The sequence below is a fragment of the Salmo trutta genome, chromosome 38 (genome assembly GCF_901001165.1).
Source record: "Salmo trutta chromosome 38, fSalTru1.1, whole genome shotgun sequence".
Taxonomy (NCBI): domain Eukaryota; kingdom Metazoa; phylum Chordata; class Actinopteri; order Salmoniformes; family Salmonidae; genus Salmo; species Salmo trutta.
This window is the reverse complement of record NC_042994.1, coordinates 16,002,362-16,022,822: the sequence shown is the minus strand read 5'-3', so window position 1 is coordinate 16,022,822 and position 20,461 is coordinate 16,002,362. Positions and strand designations below refer to the sequence as shown.

Below are 20,461 nucleotides of genomic sequence, written 5' to 3'. Positions count from 1 at the left end.
TGAATATTATTCACCACAACGTTGCATTACCTACACAAACAGATTGCTAATAAATGACCTTGTAGGCTATTTCCACATTTCCATATGCCCCATTTTCATGGAAATGATTTTCATTCCTGATGCCATTTCCCCATACTGAGATTCCATTTAGGACTGGTGACTTTCATTCAGCTGCATTCGAGGCATGCAACATGTTGTAATGAGATTGTAAGCAATGTCTTGTTATTCTTCTTTCAGATCGCACTGCCAGCAAAGCAGCTAAATTACAGTTCATAACTAGGTAGCTTGTTTGGTAAAAGGCTGAGGAAGTGAGCAACCTGGTCCAGTAGTAGTTACAGCTGTTCTCTTTAGCTCCTAATACAGTGGTCATAGCGATCCTCTTTAGCTCCTAATACAGTGGTCATAGCGATCCGCTTTAGCTCCTAATACAGTGGTCATAGCGATCCTCTTTAGCTCCTAATACAGTGGTCATAGCTGCCTTCTTTAGCTCCTAATACAGTGGTCATAGCTGCCTTCTTTAGCTCCTAATACAGTGGTCATAGCTGCCTTCTTTAGCTCCTAATACAGTGGTCATAGCTGCCTTCTTTAGCTCCTAATACAGTGGTCATAGCTGTTCTCTTTAGCTCCTAATACAGTGGTCATAGCTGTTCTCTTTAGCTCCTAATACAGTAGTCATAGCGATCCTCTTTAGCTCCTAATACAGTAGTCATAGCGATCCTCTTTAGCTCCTAAGACAGTAGTCATAGCTGCCTTCTTTAGCTCCTAATACAGTGGTCATAGCTGCCTTCTTTAGCACCTAATACAGTGGTCATAGCTGTTCTCTTTAGCTCCTAATACAGTGGTCATAGCTGCCCTCTTTAGCTCCTAATACAGTAGTCATAGCGATCCTCTTTAGTCCCTACAGGTGTTACAAACACTTTGTATTTTAAAAAGGTACACCATGCTCAGATGTACTTCTGTACGGAGCTTTCAAACTAAACCATACAATAGCTCAGAACAAGCCGTACATCTAATCTGTCAAATGGAGCTAGAGTGATATGTTCGTGGACTTGATGAACAATGTGCTTAAAGGAACATTTTGGTTCCAGGAAATGATGGAAAAGGTGAAGCCTTTTAGAGAGGATTTAGATATTAATAGAGAGGATTTCGATATTAATCCTCAACTGGTCTCTTTTTGATGATATAGCATTCAGTCTTGATTTGACGTTTGAGTCCAAAAAAAGTTAAGAAAAAATAAATAAAAGGAAAAAAAAAATAATAATAATAATAAAATCGGGGGCAATTAAGGGGAATTACATAAAATAAGGTATCTTGGCCAACTTGAGCTCATAAAAAACCCTTTTCACCTTCTTTCAGTTTCACTTAAAATGTTTTCTCTCCTTGCAACAAAAGCGCCCACAGTGCTTTCCGATATTTCACAAACCAAGTATTTCTCCCAGAAGCTTAGACTAACACAGCTTCCCCATTATCGACTACGGGAGCAGAACAATAGCAAAGGTTCTTGGGACCACCGGAGAACACTAGATACCACTCCAGATACATGAAACCCGAGATGAGAGCAGTCCCTGGATCAGCTCAATAGAGGACCATTAATGAAAAGGTCGGTGGAAGTGACAACAGTGAGGCACACGCAGTGCTACGATTGGCTGATACTGATGATTTGAGCTTTGGCCTCTGGTGAAACAGAACATTTACAACTGAGACCATGTCTTACCTTCTGATTATAATGTGGGAGATACAAGGTTGTGAATGATCAGTTATTTAGGCCTACATATTTTACAAATGAAATGACATGTAACTACAGGCCTGAGTTCAATTTAGATCTGAGTTCAAGGGTAACCTGGCTCAATTTGGCTTCCCCCACTCATAAAGGACCACACATCTGAGCGTACTCAAACACACCATATGGGGGGAAAAAGCATCAGAGTTTACCAAGTATTAGGAACGCCTTCCTAATGTTGAGTTTAATTGGCTCAATCTGTTCTAATTATAATCTCCAAAATGGTATGTACCCTATATCAGTCCACTGAATCCAAAACGGTCTTATCAGTGTACTCTGCCCTCCTTGGAGTAAGCTATACAGTGAGAGCGTGCGTAATTGTAACTGCTGAACGGTATTCAATATCTGGGAAAATATTCCACATTGGGCAGCAGGTGAGCGAATGTCAGAGAATTTGGGACGGAGGCTTGTGGAACCTTACTTTGGCAAATGTATTATGTTCACTGTCATCTGCCGGCACAATGAACTAAGGGAGTCGTCGGGAGCTCCCTCCCTCTGCACAAAAAGGCACCTGCACAGCCACTGTACTTACTACACAACGGTGCTGAAGAATGACAAGACGACAGGAAGACAATAAAGAGGAAACCAGAGACTATTACGCACTGCAGACGCACACAATGTAAGCAGAAGCTGACAAAAATTGACTGCTGTCATATCGACACTTATATTCATTATAATGCCATTTTTGCTGTGTGCTGATTTTCACTATTTATCAAGGCCACTTGACACTTATGATGTTTAGGCTACGCGTCTTGCTGACCGTGCGTCTTGGTGGTTGGAGTATTTATTTTATCAGTATAAAAATAAGCTGTTACCATGTTCAAACACATTGTTTCTGTTTCATAGTTGTAACAAAGGCACTCCACAAATAAAATTGATTGAACACTTGAATGTGTTTTTTGTTTTTACATATAACCTACAGTAGCATAAACTAATGAAAATGCAATTGTGTTATTTGAAATAAAATGTCTATTCTAATAATGAAATGTATTAATTACACTGTTAGAACGTTGCAGTCAGATTGACTGTCCATTAGGTTGAAGACGGGTCCCCTCGAGGTCCAGCTGTTCTAGTGTTAAAGCTCCTCAGCCATATCCCTGGACCCACAGGGGGCATTTTACCCCTCTCCAGTTTCCCCCTTAATAGTCATAACAGCTTTATGAAGTGGACGGTTAGAGTCCTATTAAAACAAGCTATGCTTTAACTAGGGCCCGTATTTATAAAGCTTCTCAGTGTAAGAGTGCTGGCCTAGGATAAGGTCACCCCTCTTATTCGTTATGATTTAAAAGACCAAACTGATCCAAGATCAGCACTCCTACTCTGAGACGCTTTGTATAGATCCACTATGAAACATTCTAGAGGAGCATCATTAGACGCTAAGCCCCGAGGGAGCCTGGTTAAGACTTACTAGGTCCGGGGACGACAGAGATCAATGATCATTGACGTAGCATGGAAGCTCCAGAAAGCTCTAGAAAATGGAAGATGTTGCCAAGTTCTTCTGGTCGGCGGAGGGTCAGTGTTAAATGGTGTAAGGGAAATCCAGCTGATGGTCAAGTGCCCTGCGTGCAGATGTGGGACATTTTGCGGGCGTCACTCCATGTTTTCATAGAGACTCACATTGAGTAGAGAGAGGGATTTTCTCATGGTATTGATCATGAGTAGAGTGCTAAACCCTCATAAACTCACTTCTCAGGAGCATAACCACAAAGGGATTAATTTATGTCGTCCATGTACTATAAAAAGCATTTGATTCACTTTATTTACAGTAAAAGCTGCTGTTAGAGCAGGCAGCTGAATAGCAACATAATATGCTTTAAGCCGCCTTAGCTACACTTCAAAAATTTACTTAAAAGCAACAATATGTAACATTTTGGGCGACCCGACCAAATTCACATAGAAATGTGTATTATAGACCTGTCATTTTCATTGAAAGCAAGTCTAAAAAGCAGAAGATTTGTTCCATGTAATCTATTTCTATGCTTTCTGTTCTTAAGTTTAGTTTTTGCATCTTTTACTTTCAGTTTTGTACATCAGCTTTAAACATCTGAAAATACAGTATTTTTGTTTATGTTAAAGATATTTCACAGCGGTTCAGATGGAACAATGATTGTCTGCACAATGACTGCTTGTTTTGTCACAAACTGAAATGAGGCAAACTATTCAAATTTTGCATCTTTAAAGGAAGCCATTTTACCTACAAATATCACAACATTCAGACCCAAGGCAGAGCTAAGTGAGGTAAGGTCATGTTATGTGAATTATGGCTCAAGTGACAGTTGCAAATACATTAGCTACAGCAGCCATTAGTGCTTTCTATAGAAAGCCTATGGATCTAGAGGATAAGACGTGTTGACATTGGCAGGTTACAAGGAAGTGTCCATCTCCCTAGTAGCCACCAGTGGAGTGTCTCTGTTCTATTTACCCTAGAGTCATTTTGCTCCGCAAACACATTAGTACAAGCACAGACCATGTAAACATGAGTCAAATTAGATGACACCTTCAATGCATCTCTTTGTCTGACAACACAATACTGGTGAACGATAAGCAAAAGAGACATTGAAAAGACAGAAAGCATCTTGGTATCTGAAAGTAATATCTAGGCTATAAGCTAGCAGTTCAATACAACTTAATATAATAGTGTGACAACTTAAAGATGCACTATGCAGAAATCGCTACCCCATTTCCTGGTTGCTAAAATTCTAACAGTTCTCCTAATTTCAGTTTGTGACAAAACGAGCAAGTATAGCATAGAGAATCATTGTGCCATCTAAACCGCTGTGAAATATACTGCTCAAAAAAATAAAGGGAACACTTAAACAACACATCCTAGATCTGAATGAAAGAAATAATCTTATTAAATACTTTTTTCTTTACATAGTTGAATGTGCTGACAACAAAATCACACAAAAAAAAAAATCAATGGAAATCCAATTGATCAACCCATGGAGGTCTGGATTTGGAGTCACACTCAAAATTAATGTGGAAAACTACACTACAGGCTGATCCAACTTTGATGTAATGTCCTTAAAACAAGTCAAAATGAGGCTCAGTAGTGTGGGTGGCCTCCAGGTGCCTGTATGACCTCCCTACAACGCCTGGGCATGCTCCTGATGAGGTAGCGGATGGTCTCCTGAGGGATCTCCTCCCAGACCTGGACTAAAGCATCCGCCAGCTCCTGGACAGTCTGTGGTGCAACGTGGCGTTGGTGGATGGAGCGAGACATGATGTCCCAGATGTGCTCAATTGGATTCAGGTCTGGGGAACGGGTGGGCCAGTCCATAGCATCAATGCCTTCCTCTTGAAGGAACTGTTGACACACTCCAGCCACATGAGGTCTAGCATTGTCTTGCATTAGGAGGAACCCAGGGCCAACCGCACCAGCATATGGTCTCACAAGGGGTCTGAGGATCTCATCTCGGTACCTAATGGCAGTCAGGCTACCTCTGGCGAGCACATGGAGGGCTGTGCGGCCCCCCAAAGAAATGCCACTCCACACCATGACTGACCCACCGCCAAACCGGTCATGCTGGAGGATGTTGCAGGCAGCAGAATGTTCTCCACGGCGTCTCCAGACTCTGTCACGTCTGTCACGTGCTCAGTGTGAACCTGCTTTCATCTGTGAAGAGCACAGGGCGCCAGTGGAGAATTTGCCAATCTTGGTGTTCTCTGGCAAATGCCAAACGTCCTGCACGGTGTTGGGCTGTAAGCACAACCCCCACCTGTGGACGTCGGGCCCTCATACCACCCTCATGGAGTCTGTTTCTGACCGTTTGAGCAGACACATGCACATTTGTGGCCTGCTGGAGGTCATTTTGCAGGGCTCTGGCAGTGCTTCTCCTGCTCCTCCTTGCACAAAGGTGGAGGTAGCGGTCCTGCTGCTGGGTTGTTGCCCTCCTACGGCCTCCTCCACGTCTCCTGATGTACTGGCCTGTCTCCTGGTAGCGCCTCCATGCTCTGGACACTACGCTGACAGACACAGCAAACCTTCTTGCCATAGCTCGCATTGATGTGCCATCCTGGATGAGCTGCACTACCTGAGCCACTTGTGTGGGTTGTAGACTCCGTCTCATGCTACCACTAGAGTGAAAGCACCGCCAGCATTCAAAAGTGACCAAAACATCAGCCAGGAAGTATAGGAACTGAGAAGTGGTCTGTGGTCCCCACCTGCAGAACCACTCCTTTATTGGGGGTGTCTTGCTAATTGCCTATAAATTTCCACCTGTTGTCTATTCCATTTGCACAACAGCATACGAAATGTATTGTCAATCAGTGTTGCTTCCTAAGTGGACAGTTTGATTTCACAGAAGTGTGATTGACTTGGAGTTACATTGTGTTGTTTAGCTGTTGTTTAGCTGTTTACCATAACCAAAAATATTGTATTTTCAGCTGCTTTTAGCTGGTGTACAACACTTAAAGTAAAATAAGTAAAAACTAAACGTAATGGGAAGCATTGAAATAGTGCACATAGAAGATATCTACCACTTCTTAGACTAGTTTTTAATGAGAATGAAAGATCTATAACTCAAATTTCGATGCGAATTTTGTCAGTTCACATAAAATACATGCTGCCGCTTTAAAAGTACAATTGAATAAATATTTGATTATGGATTCTTAATCTGACTATATTTTAGCAATAAGGCATGAGAACCTGTGGATTATCGTGAATAACACACGGTTTAGGTCTGTTCTTAGACATGACGTGATGCGGAACCATAACAAACAAGGACCCTGGCAAATCAGGACACATGACATACTCAACACTCCCATTCATCCTGTATGCCTACTCTCCCACTGGCGTGGCTGTGTGTTGTCAACCTGATTCTGTTATGACCAGCCTGCCAAGTCATAACGGTATGACAGTAGAAGCGCTAAGGTCCCCCAGCAAACATAGTCCAGACCGAGCAGCCTCTTTCCTTTGGGATGAGAGCTGCACTGTGCAGATGCATCTTCTCAATGGACAAGGCAACAAGATCAAAAGGACCTGGCTCCAAGGATTAGTGTGGGAAAGCTTCCGGCACTTTGCTAGTGGAAAAACATAGTCCAGCAAAGGGAGCTTTTCATCTGATGCATGATGTCATCTGGTGTATGTAGCCAGCGGTAACATTGTTCGATATTATTCTTAGAGTAGGAGTAGCGGGAGTACAAAGCATACTGTGGAGTAGACACTGGTGATAGTCCTAAGGGCCTTATGTCTGTATTCTCCTCCCGTCTCCCTTTTCTGTCACTTATTCCTCCTTTTTCCAATCACTCGCTCTCTGAACAGAAAAGTATGCGAACAAGAACACCTGTTATATTTGATTTCAGGCTGACGACCAAGAGAAAAGTGATTCTGAACAACTAAAATGTTCTGCCTTTTCCGGCAAGGGTTGCCATCAAAGCTCTGGCTGTCTTCTTTGTTTGATTGCTTGCCTGGTCACTTCAAAGCCCCATACAGCGAAACGGGCTTGGATCAATCATGTATCAGCAAGTAAACAGGGGGCCATTATCTCATGCCATAGAGGTGTCAGTGGATGCATTTCCAACCCTGCTGGAATTCTCTGGCGAACAACATTTGAATGAATGTGCACAGAGGCAGATAATGAAGCTCTTAGTCCATTGGTTCATGATTATGTTCAATTGCACTTTATACAGAGATGTCTTGGGTGGTGTGAAAGCATATCCCCCTGAAATGCAGTCTCTCATCAACACAGGCACGCAAAATGGCTACATTTCACTGCCACTCTAATATTAACATACCCTGTTCACGTATTAAAAAGCATTTCCCCTAGTGAGTAAATAATTCAACGTGAACCGATGGGTTTCATTTCGATGCGGTACAGCTACATTGTCAAAAACAGAAGTTTTAACGGAAATCCAAAAGGTCTTTTAAGGTCATTTCTGGTCAGCGTGGGTAGCTGGGTATCGCTCCAACTCTCTGGGGATCCCCCATCACAGCATGGTGCTGTCTGTCTGGTTTAGCTTAAAGGCACACAGCGGTAGTATTGACACATTTGGGCTGTTTTGAAGGGATCTCGGCCCGTGCAGGCTTTCCCCATGTCCGCCTGGCCACAAAGACAGACAGACACAGCAGCTCTGTTGGATCTAAAGCCATAATCCACCCACACGGCCCTGGAAATGGCCTGGATTAACCGGTGGCGATGGCAAGTCATTTCCAAAGTACAGACAATCCATGACACAGGCATCCTGGCTACTAATGCATGGGCCAAATGACCCCGGCTCGGTTGTTGCCTGGCTCTCAACCCATTCGGGAATGCTTGTGGCCTATTCGACTTTAGTATGTACACAAGAAATGACGTCGCTGCATCGCTTTCAAACCGAAGCATTATGTTATTAGAAAGTCCATATAGGTCTACAGCATTTTAATAACGCCCGGCACTAAAGTGAGTGGTGGTGAGTTGATGAATAGATATAGTCCATATCAGCATTTTAATGCCCGTCGCTAAAGTAAGTTGTGGTTGAGGGGTTTGATAGGAGCCTAGCTATCCAGCTGTTGTGCTGTAATAGCTCTCAGGGTAACGGATGTGATGGAGGATCGCCCTGTTCTGTTCTTTCTGCTCAGCCCTAGGGGCCAGAGGTGCTGTTGTATCCGTGTGCATACGTGGGCTGCAAACGAGGGATTGTCTAGGTTGTGTGTGTCCTAAGGTGGATGGAGGATCTAGAGGCTGTACCAAATGGAAGGTTAAGGGGGTTAAGCGGTTTTACTCCCGGGGCCAGCGTATTCACATCATCCCTTTAATCTGCCCGGTTACCCCTGCCATCAGAGTGGATTGGATGACTAACCCGATAGACAGAGAGACACACAGACACACACACAAACTCTACTAGCAAGCCCTCTCTGTATTCTCTTTCACGATTGTGATGAGCAGCAGCTAAAATCTGAATCATCAGCTTGGGTATAATTCAAGGTCATGACCTCAGCTTTCAGAGTACATAAGAATGAGCCTGGCGCTAACCGAGGGCTTTATTGATCATTTCCCTTAGGATGCTGTGGAATGGAGAGAATGAGGAGCGAGAGAGAGAGGGGGTTACATCTGCTCTACCCAAGGCAGAGTGCACTGTAGCGGACAAGCTCTCTGGCACTCAGCCCAGGGGAGGAGAGCCCTTTTGTGAAAGCACCAATCCACAGCCTCCGAGGCGATGCGCTGGCTCCACGAAAGCCTATAGGCATTTCCCAGGGCAATGTGTTTGGTAATCCACAGCGCCAGCATAAGTCACATTACCCTGGTTGGTTGACACGGTTGGCCTTTGCCTGTCGACTGGTGTCAGCAGTGGGTTTGTTTATGGCAAATTCTCCCTCTAACCCTGACTGGTACCAACACTGTCCATTAAAGTTGACTTCAGGTGGACTTTGTGATAAAGCCACCACACGTCCCTAAGGAAGAGATGGTATTCATTATACAGTATATAAGGCGTATTAAACCCAGGGGAAATACGGTGGGGAAAGAGTATATGGAATCCTCCAGAGCGTTTACAATGAAGACAGCACCATGGAAAGATAATCAAACCATAACCCATTGAGGTTTGATTGTTCCAAAAACATGGTTTTCAGGGAAGTAAACCTCATCTATGTAGCAGACGCTTTCACATAAATCTGGAGTGATGCCAATGATTATGCAACACGTCAGAGCACATCAGCACACAATCTGTCAGTCACTGGTCTTGGGCAAAACATTTGTAAACTCTATATTAACAAAGTGTCAGTAAAAAAAAATGAAAGAACTGGACCTTGCAGAAGTACAGGCAGAATACAGGTTCAGGCTAAGTTAAGCATAGAGAGGCTGATGGTTTTTGGATACTAAGGAAAGGTTTCTCAGACACAGATTAGGCCTAGTCCTGGACTAAATAGCACTTTCGATGGAGAATCTCCATTGAGAATGTTTTAAATCCAGAACTAGACCTAAAATGTTTTTGTTTTTTTATAAATAAATAAAAATCGGTCTCTCTACAACTAGTCGTTGCAGCAATAGAAAGTGAGACCTGCTCAAAAATGTACTGCTGAGAAACAAACTTCAAAACAGGGGAAGGCAGATGGGAGTCCTCGGTACCTATGGGAGGACTAGAATACACACCTGCTGGACTGCGGGGGGAAGTAAGGACATAGGGTAGAGTTGACCTTTCCGTCCTCTGTCAACACAGGATGTGCACAAGGATTCCCTTAGCACTGTCTCAACAAGCCCGGAGCACAGGAGCGTGATCTGAGAGGCCACTGTACATCAAAAGGGAGGTTCCAGGGAAGTGGGAGGGAGTGTGTTATCACGTCTCCTCTGGGTCAATGTTTGGTTTGAACATGGTTAAGCAAGTCTGCAAACACAATGAAAGTGAACAGAGACACACAGGCTTGGTTTGTCTGTGGTACACTGCGTGACAATTATCCTGGTTATTGGTTGGATTAAGTCGTTTTGAATAGAGAGAATATGACTTCGAAACCTTTGCTATATGTAAATATGCAGGATACTTCAAATTTGTCCACATTTGTTCAGGTATTTCATAACATGTGTCTGGACTGATCTAACCTAATTTGACTGTTTAAGTTCAAACGAGATAAATATATATTTTGTGGCACCATTACACTGTCCATCCACACATATCTCATTCAAGTTCCCTACATATCCCTAGACACAGGAGCATTGCTCTGCTCCAAACACTCCCTGGGGAGATTGCTCCTCTCACACGAAGAAACCCATTATTCGTCCACTCTCACCAACCACAGACCATTGGAAGGCATCGGGTAAACTCCACTACCACGTGTCAATGGAGACCCATTCAACTCTTCCATCAACCCTTCAAACCATCAATGGCCATCCATGAAGACACTATTCCCTGGGCTTCATTTCTCCATCCATAATGGAAGAGAAGGTAGAGAGAGAAACACTTAAAAGCCCATCTGAGGTAGGTCGTTTTGAAGCCAATGGTTTTATGGTTGGTTTAACAGGGTTTCAATATTTGCTATCAATGTATGGACAAGCCTGCCAGGAGATTATGTAAGATCTAAAAGCAGGTGACTTCTCAAATGGTCATTTCATTTTAGAATCAATTGATATACGCTTAGGTACAGTATATGATATGCCTAGATGGGCATAAATGTTAAATTGGGCCAATAACCATCAATAGAATGCTTATGCTAACTCCTCCATTCAATATTAGCGGTAATACCTACATTCTTACTATTTGGATGAATGACTGCTATCATGTTTTAATGGTACAGTTTATAGAGGCTGGGTGTGGAGCCATGCACGAGTTTACAACGTGGCAACAGCAATTCCAATGTAATTGGGATATGAATACAAACGCCTGCAGGTTAACTTGTGGAATTGGATTCCACAGAAACAGGATTGTTTGAGGGGAACAAGAATTGGCACAGATACCATCTGACATTGTGACAACTTGCACTTGGGTAAACATGAGGGCTTGTTCACCGCTCACCTTTACTTTGGTTGTATGAGGGGTCGTGAGGGCTTTACTTTGGTTGTATGAGGGCTCGTGAGGGCTTGTTCACCGCTCACCTTTACTTTGGTTGTATTTACTCAACATATAAATTGGAGAGGGCGAGTAACATGGTAGTGACACAACAGCGCAGCTCAACTGTGACCGTGAGGTATCGGTTTACAAACCAAGGAAAAGACTTGAGTGTTAGCTAGTGGATATGATATCTCTGTTGGCTAAGGCTTCTGACAACTCGTCAAGCTCTGTGTAGTGTCTGGGGATTCCCATAACGGAACGATAGGAAGAGATCTTGAATTCTTGCTTTAGGAGGTCTTAAATAGACCAGATATGAAATAATCCATGGGGGGGATTGGTAGCTAATGGTTTTAGAATGGAGACCAATATGACAATCAAATTTTAAATGTCTCGCAAGCAACGGTTTAACAAATGTTGGAAACAAAGATACTGTATGTCGAGTTCACAGTTGAACTCCAACAAATGAATTAATACCAGACAGACATTTTCAAATTCCAGAAAATCCAATGTAACTTCATTTCAGGCCAGCACAGAAAGCCCAACAGGATAGGCTTATCATGTCTGTACTCAATAGAAGCCTCCCTGCTTGTTGACTTGAGCCTCCCCATTTCCAAGGAGCCCGTTGATAATTGATGAGAGGACAGGTATTTTTAAGTGGGACCTTTAGCTTTTGAATAGCAGGTCTGTTACCACCTCGCCTCTGAGCAAAGTGCATCACGCCTCCAAGACACCAAGACACACATACAAGTGGAGGAGTGTCTTTATCGATCAGTTACTAAGCCCGGGTAGACAGGCTCCACACACACAGACAAATACGTAGATAGATGCGTGATGTACAACACCACATCTGTACGTATGGATACATACAATTTACCATACACACATGCATGCAGGAACCTGAACACACACAAGTATACACACTAGGGTTGCAAAGGGTCGGAATCTTTCCAGTAAATTTCCAGAATCTTTCCAGACATTTTCCATGGGAAGTTAGGCCCTGGAATTTGGGGAATTTTGCTTAAGGGCTTTGGGATGTAGAGGCAATATGGCAGTCGTGCCAACATATCTCATCAGCCACCTGGTGGAAGGGATTTGTGGATCTGAGGCTCTTTCCTCCTCCAAATCCCAACAACATCAGCCGCCTCAGAGCGAAACTGGTCCTTGTTTGGGAACACACACCAAAGCACACAACAGTTTGACAAATACAAGGTTGAAATATTGGTGGCCATCCGGGCAACAAGCCATCCTCAACAAGGTTGGAAAGTGACAATGAAGATGAGGCCTCAGTCTGATGTTCAAGAGGTGGACATTGAGGAGGTCCAGGGAGAAGACATGAAAGCCTGAGAGGAAGACAACCAAAGCTTTAGTTTCTCGACTATCATTTTACAGATGTATGTTGAAAACGTTTTTGGGAGATGCGATGGATCATTGGGGATCATTCAATATTCCATTTATTTTGTTGTTCAGTGAAATCATCCCATGTGAATTGTCAGCTCATTTAATTAAAGTTCAATTCGTAATTAAATAATTGTAAAAAAAAATCTATTGGAAGGATTTAATCATTTGCAATTATGTCTACTTACGATCAAGCAAAAGGTTTACGTTTCTGTCTCCATATGATATGGTAAATTAAACATCCACATTTAAACAGTATTAATAGGCATATATTTCCATTAATTCCCATTTAGTCCCGTTAATTCCCACAGAAAGTCCATCTCTGAATATTGCCGCAAAATGTGCAACCCTAATACACACACTCTTTCTCTCTCTCACGCTCACTCCACAACAATAAAAGCGGTCATATTCCAGACAAGGGTCTTCTGAACCCCCAAGAGATCAAAAAGCCTTCTCTGGAGAGTGTTTATCCTCGTACTCCAGCAAATGGATGTCTTTTGCTGCCATTTAACAGCAGCTCTCAGAAGACATCCTTTCAGAATGGATCACATTCAACCAACGGCTCAACGATCACAGGTTAACATCATCCTGGCTGGCTGAAGCAGCAGCACTTACCATGAGGCAGGGACTCTCAGCACTGGCTGGCAAGATCCCCACTTTCCACATTACACTGCCATTCATGTTCAGAGGATGGCATATATCCGAGGGGGACACCACTTAAGCACATATCAACATACTTAACTGGCATTCAACCGGTATCGTTGTTAATGAAGTGTTTGCTCCTAAGGAAAATGTCCTGCTTTACGCACATTCTTATCTTCTAGAGATAAGAATGGTTTTCTCAGGTATTACACCAGTTCATTGGAAGTGCATCCATGCAGGAAATGCTTACAAATAATAAGAAAAAGTCTGATTACAAGAAAATAATAACTTTTCCAGCGAACCAACAGTTCTCTCTCCGGCTGCCAAGCTAATTGTCAGCTTAGAAATGTTAGACAGATCAAGACAGCAGATAAAAAGGAAATGGATCATTGCAGTATGTTGAGGTCTCCAGTAAAATGAGGAGTTACTGTTGTTTCTCTTTTCTGCATGAGAACGATCTTGTGTTACCAGACACATTAAATAGTCATTTATTGGACACTTTCATCCATAGTGGCTTACAATCGGATTTACAATCAAGGACTTAAAACAACAATCTCTAAGCACCACAATTGTACACTATTAAACTATATTTAAAATCTTCAGGTCAGGCCACAATGCTTTTAGAACCAAAATAAACATCTGGCTAGTGAAGACTAGGCTTAAAAAACTAGAAAACTGAATCTGAATACATAAATATACACTAAGTGTACAAAACATTAGGACTACCTGCTCTTTCCATGACAGACTGACCAAGTGAATACAAGTGAAAGGTATAATCCATTATTGATGTCACTTGTTAAATGCACTTCAATCAGTGTAGATGAAGTGGAAGAGACAGGTAAAGAAAGATTTTTAAGCCTTGAGACAATTGAGACATGGATTGTGTACGTGCGCCATTCAGAGGGTGAACGGGCAAGACAATAGATTTAGGTGCCTTTGAACAGAGTATGGTAGTAGGTGCCAGGCGCACCGGTTTGAGTGTGTCAAGAACTGCAACGCTGCTGGGTTTTTCCACGCTCAATAGTTTCCTGTGTGTGTATCAAGAATGGTCCACCACCCAAAGGACATCCAGCCAACTTGACACAACTGTGGGAAGCATTGGAGTCAACACGGGCCAGCATCCCTGTGGAACGCTTTCGACACCTTGTAGAGTCCATGCCACGACGAATTGAGGCTGTTTTGAGTGCAAAGGCGGGTTAAACTCAATATTAGGAATGTGTTCCTAATGTTTGTACTCAGTGTATGTACAGTATATATAGCCTATATACAGCTTAGAAACCATTTATAAATCCTGATAACTGGTACCTTGATACAACATTTTCTTGAGACAAAAGTTTGCCTTTTCTCAGCACGAGCACATAGCCTGGAAGCCTACATTCTTCAGGTTTGAGAAATGCACTTACCTACAGTACTGTACAGATGGGAATCGGTAAACAAGAAGTTTGAGATTATTGATGGTACATGGAAGAGACACATACCCACTCTGACTAAGGAGACTTGGCAAACTACAGGCAAATGCCATTAACCCCTCTGACCTAGCCTGGTTAAAAGCACAAGCAGATCCAGCTGCCAGGCTACAGTACACCATTCTAAGTCCCAAATGGCACCCTATTCCCTATGTAGTGCACTACTTTTGACAGGGGCCCATAGGGCTTTGGTTTTGTTTCCTTTACAAGGCCTATTTGAACTCTGGCATCCATGAGATTGCCGTGTGTGATTTGATTTCAGGTCAATCCAGTTAGTCAGCTGGGAATAATGTACGCTAATTCATTTCTCCATTTAACATTTAGCAAATAGTCCTCAAAACAACTAAGTCCGTCTTTCTAGGAGCCGAGGAGTGCATTGTAAATGTTCTAACTTTGATATCATAAATAACCTTTTTTTTTTTTTTTAAATCGCAGACAATCAATTCTTCACACAGACAACCACTAAATGTCAAGATATTCCCTAGTACTAGCTGCATAAATCCAATTAAGATGATTTAAGTCTCAAAGTGCACTTGAAGAAACTCCTGAGCCTCAAACAAAAATGCCCGGAGAGTAAAGAAAGTTCAGTCTCTAAGTTGCGAGTCATTGGCTTATTAAATATGTATAAATAACTTTTTTTTAAAGAACTGCTTCAAATGACTTGAAATGGTAATGAGATTGGAAAAGGATCAGAAACAGAAAACTGCCACATCAATCCATGCCTTTTCTTTGAGTGATTAGACCTTCTGAGTGCTTCGTCACAGATACTTTTACCATTCTTTTCTGTTATTTACGACTTCATATTCCAGTGTGTGTGTGTGTGTGTGTGTGTGTGTATAAGGAAGACATCATACTCAAACAGTAACTCCAATAAGAATTGCAACATCCTTTTGCCAATGCAAGTGCAAACTTGAATGTTGTGAAAATTCTGTGCAACTTCTGCCGTGCGTTTACTGTGACCACTGAGGCTGTACTTGCTTTAAGTTACAGTTATAACAGTGGCCAAGTAGGCTACTGTGGCTATTTGATCATCATGTAGGCCTACCAGAGTGGCCTATCCTCAAAAATGCACCCCATAGCATTTTAACATGGAAATAGCTGTTCTATCATTCAGCCTACAGTAGCAGCCAATGTGTGGTGTTCAACTTTTGAAAAAAACCTGTTTATCCACTTGTTCCTCAGACAAGGTGGTGATTGAAAATGTTGTGTTTTTTGATGCAATAAACCACTTTACAAAATAAAATGCATTATTATTCCCATACCATTATTACAAAGAATCAGACAAATGATGCTACATTCTGCATACTGGCTACTTAGTTTCTTCAAGACCCTCTCAAATTATAACACTGCCCCTTTAAGAAAAAAAAGACTGCTGCAGCCTGATGAGAGCTGCCTGTGCAGTTTAGAGGGAATATTGCCTACCGTATATCTCAAACTCTTTGAAAGGTAAGTAACGCCAATACAAATGGCAACATTCTTTAGTCTATGCAAGTCAAATTGACTGGTCCTCTTGAATTAATGCAGTACAAAAACACACGAGTATACACCGCATGGTGGACTGGAGCTGAGTGAGTGGACATCATTCATTACCTTGGCACTGGAATCCTTGCTTTCCAAATCCCCTGTGAAGAGAGAGGAAAGTGAGGAATGAAATAACAAATAGCATGAAACAGACAGATACACAAACATGTTAGTAATATCAAGCAGAAACAGCAGTAGTCTCCAAGACTCAGAGTCACAAAAAGCAAGTAGCCTAAACTGTTCAAGGTGTTTCCCAAGAATCATTACACATTACTTAGGATTTTAGCGGCCATAGGTCGTAACTGTACAATTCGGTTCACTCACTCAAGACGACATATCTCTGTAGCTATCAATACATAGTCAAGCAAACACACCACCTTCAAAAGAGGAAGGTTGGTCAACATGGGTGCGTCTTCAACCACCCAACAGCCCGAATAGTTACCACTTGTTACTCGTGTTTCGGTTTTAGAACCTATATAGTTCGTTAGCAGTAAGTTATTTCAAAATATTTATTTTTAAAAAACAAGGACTAGGAGAAATACAACTTTTACAATTGGTAACAAACATTAAAGTAGGCGCGCTGTCACAATCACAGTGTACACAGTGAATCTAGCCCACCGTAGGCAGAACGGACTCATTTACTTTGGACTTGCATTGAGGCGCATTACAGTCAAATGTTGGAAGTATGTCCAGTTTTGGCGTGGCTGACCAAACATTCCAGTAAGGAAAGTATACGTAACGGTGCAGCACAGTTAGCTATGTGGGGGAAAGTGACAACCGAATAGCTGGTTGAGAAGGCGGCGGAGTTCTCAAACGTTCAACAGGCAGAGGCCGCCTGGAGAGGAAAAGCGCTTACCAGATAAAGTCGGTGCAGTGGCTACAAAAAGTCGGCTGCTTGAAGAACCTCGCAGTGAATTTGTGGTCCTTGACTTCATGGACGTTCTTCTGCCTCAAAGCACCTTTACGAGCGAACCCTTTCGCGATGTCCCCGGTCCCCTCGTTGAATTGCGTGACATCAGCCATAGTCAAAAAGCAACGTTATTCCTCTCTATCCAATGGATATACCTATTCAATCAAATGTATTTCCACGCGCACTGGATTTTGCCACTGAGCAGGAAAGTCGGCCACACTGTACTATCTACGAGCTTTCCCAAGCTGTCGCTACAACTACTTTTACTGACGGTTCCACACCGAGCGCTTTGCTTCCTTCTTTCACTCGAGCCGACGTCACCACAACTAATCGCCTGGAGGGAGGGCTGCTGGGATCTTGAAGATTGGAGCGTCATCCAGTGGTGGAAAAGATACGGGCACATTTTTGGGTTAAAACTATTTGAAAAGAAACTACATCAAATCAAATTAATTTATATAGCCCTTCGTATATCAGCTGAAATCTCAAAGTGCTGTACAGAAACCCAGCCTAAAACCCCAAACAGCAAGCAATGCATGTGAAAGAGGCACGGTGGCTAGGAAAAACTCCCTAGGAAAAACTCCCTAGAAAAGCCAAAAACCTACACCTACATCTCAGTCATATCATAGTCGGTGCTTGACTTGGCTAAAATGTGTTTCTTATGGAGTTCCTGCACCTAAATTAAAACAGAGCAGGCACCCAAAATGAGTACCTATTTCGCCTAAGTCAAGCACTGGTCATAGTCATCACATTGTTATCCATTATCAATGTGTTATGTGTGGCTTATTCATTTGTTATGAAGTCTTTAGGGACAGTTCAACATTTACTGTGGGGGGAGGATCATATTTTCAAATGACCCTCCTCTAATGTTTACGATCACAAATAACAATGACAATATTGCCCTACAAAGTTGTTTTTACTGCAGAATCTGACTTCGAAGTCTTTTTCTGTTTAGACAGACAGCAATTTCTGATACACCGTGATATATTCTGATCAACTGGCTTAGTTTCCTGACAGAAGAACAAATACCACATTAATCAGATAATACCTGGCCATTACAACAGATCCAATATTTTTTTTAACCAAATTGGCGGTTACTGTGTTTTGCCTATGTAGGGCAGTGTAGCGACACCTGTGTTTATAAACGTGGATATTGTCTTCGCACTTCAGCATGCTTTTGTGGCACAGTCGACGACATGCAGTCCTACGGCCAGAAGGTTGAGGGTTCGCCGACCACCACAGACGAGCCCGCTCTCTCTTCCTATTTCATTAGGCTTACACTATGATCAGAGCCAAATGAAGACAATAATCAGATGATCAACATTTTGATGTCATATTTATAACAATATAAAATATATGTAACGGATGTTCCACCAACAGGTTTCTGTGCCAATGCACCACATAAGCAATAAACAACGCATCCCGGCTTCAGACGCTTCAATATCATGCTTTGCGCTTTCAACGCCACACTAAATAAACTATGTCAATATCAACAAACAGAAAAATACATCCCTCCCTACCTTGTAGGCTTTCCCAGTATAGAAGGCTTGGCTTGACAATCTCCGAATGTCATTAAGCTTTTTTTTGTGCTTTGTAACGGATGTCTCTTTCTGTTCAACAAATTGCCACTGCACAGTTTGGATTGATCGATTGATTTTTTTGGTCATTTAAAAACGTATTTCCACTGTGGTCTCTATTTTTTTTTTTTACACAAATACACTACTGGTCACAAGTTTTAGAACACCTACTCATTCAAGGGTTTTTCTTTATTTTTACTATTTTCTACATTGTAGAATAACAGTGAAGACATCAAAGCTATGAAATAACTAATGGAATCATGTAGTAAACAAAAAAAGTGTTAAACAAATCATATTTATATTTGAGATTCTTCAAAATAGCCACCCTTTTCCTTGATGACAGCTTTGCACACTATTGGCATTCTCTCAACCAGCTTCACCTGGAATGCTTTCCCCAAAGTCTTGAAGGAGTTCCCACATATGCTGTGCACTTGTTGACTGCTTTTCCTTCATTTTGCAGTCCGACTCATTCCAAACCATCTCAATTTGTTTGAGGTCTGGGGATTATGGATGCCAGGACATCTGATGCAGCACTCCATCACTCTCCTCCTTGGTAAAATAGCCCTTACACAGCCTGGAGGTGTGTTGGGTCATTGTCCTGTTGAAAAACAAATGATAGTCCCACTAAGCGCAAACCAGATGGGATGGCGTATCGCTGCAGAATGCTGTGGTAGCCATGCTGGTTAAGTGAACCTTGAATTCTGAACCTTGAATGTGAACCTTGAATTGCTTTATGGTGGGAACCACACATGCAGAGATCATCTGTTCTCCCACACCGTGTCTCTCACAAAGACACGGCGGTTGGAACCAAAAATCTCCAATTTGGACTCCAGACCAAAGGACAAATTTCAACTGGTCTAATGTCCATTGCTCATGTTTCTTGGCCCAAGCAAGTCTCTTCTTATTATTGGTGTCCTTTATTAGTAGTTTCTTTGCAGCAATTCAACCATGAAGGCCTGATTCACACAGTCTCCTCTGAACAGTTGATGTTGAGATGGGTCTTACTTGAACTCTGTGAAGCATTTATTTGGGCTGCAATATTTGAGGCTGGTAACTCTCATGAACTTATCCTCTGCAGCAGAGGTAACTCTGGGACTTCCTATCCTCTGGCGGTCCTCATGAGAGCCAGTTTCATCATAGCACTTGATGGTTTTTGCAACTGTACTTGATGAAACTTTCAAAGTTCTTGAAATTTTCTGGATTGACTGACCTTCATGTCTTCAAGTAATGATAGACTGTTTCTCTTTGCTTATTTGAGCTGTTCTTGCCATAATATGGACTTGGTCTTTTACCAAATAGGGCTAGTGTATCTTCTGTATACCCCCACTACCTTGCCTCAACACAACTGATTGGCTCAAACGCATTAAGAAGGAAAGAAATTCCACAAATGAACTTTTAACAAGGCCCACCTGTTAATTGAAATGCATTCCAGGTAACTACCTCATGAAGCAGGTTGAGAGAATGCCAAGAGTGTGCAAAGCTGTCATCAAGGCAAAGGATGGCTACTTTATAGAATCTCAAAAATAAAATATATTTGAATTTGTTTAACACTCTTTTGGTCACTACATGATTCCATTTGTGTTATTTCATAGTTTTTATGTCTTCACTATTATTCTACAATGTAGAAAATAGTAAAAATAAAGAAAAACCCATGAATTAGTAGGCCTTGTAAAACTTTTGACCGGTAGTGTACATACACAAATAGATACATACT

General features: G+C 42.1%; 1 protein-coding gene across 1 annotated transcript in view; it reads right to left on the bottom strand.

Annotated features, from left to right (window-relative positions):
* The window catches only part of LOC115177626 (protein kinase C alpha type), a 259,435-nt gene extending 241,916 nt beyond the window's left edge, over window positions 1-17,519 (bottom strand). The window contains exons 1-2 of the mRNA XM_029738557.1: window positions 17,120-17,519; window positions 16,333-16,364 (exon numbers count right to left, since the gene is read on the bottom strand). Of these exons, the coding sequence (XP_029594417.1) occupies window positions 16,333-16,364; window positions 17,120-17,286 (199 nt within the window). The 5' untranslated portion in view covers window positions 17,287-17,519. The remainder of the gene's footprint in view (window positions 1-16,332; window positions 16,365-17,119) is intronic.
* Between the last annotated feature and the right edge of the window lie 2,942 nt (window positions 17,520-20,461).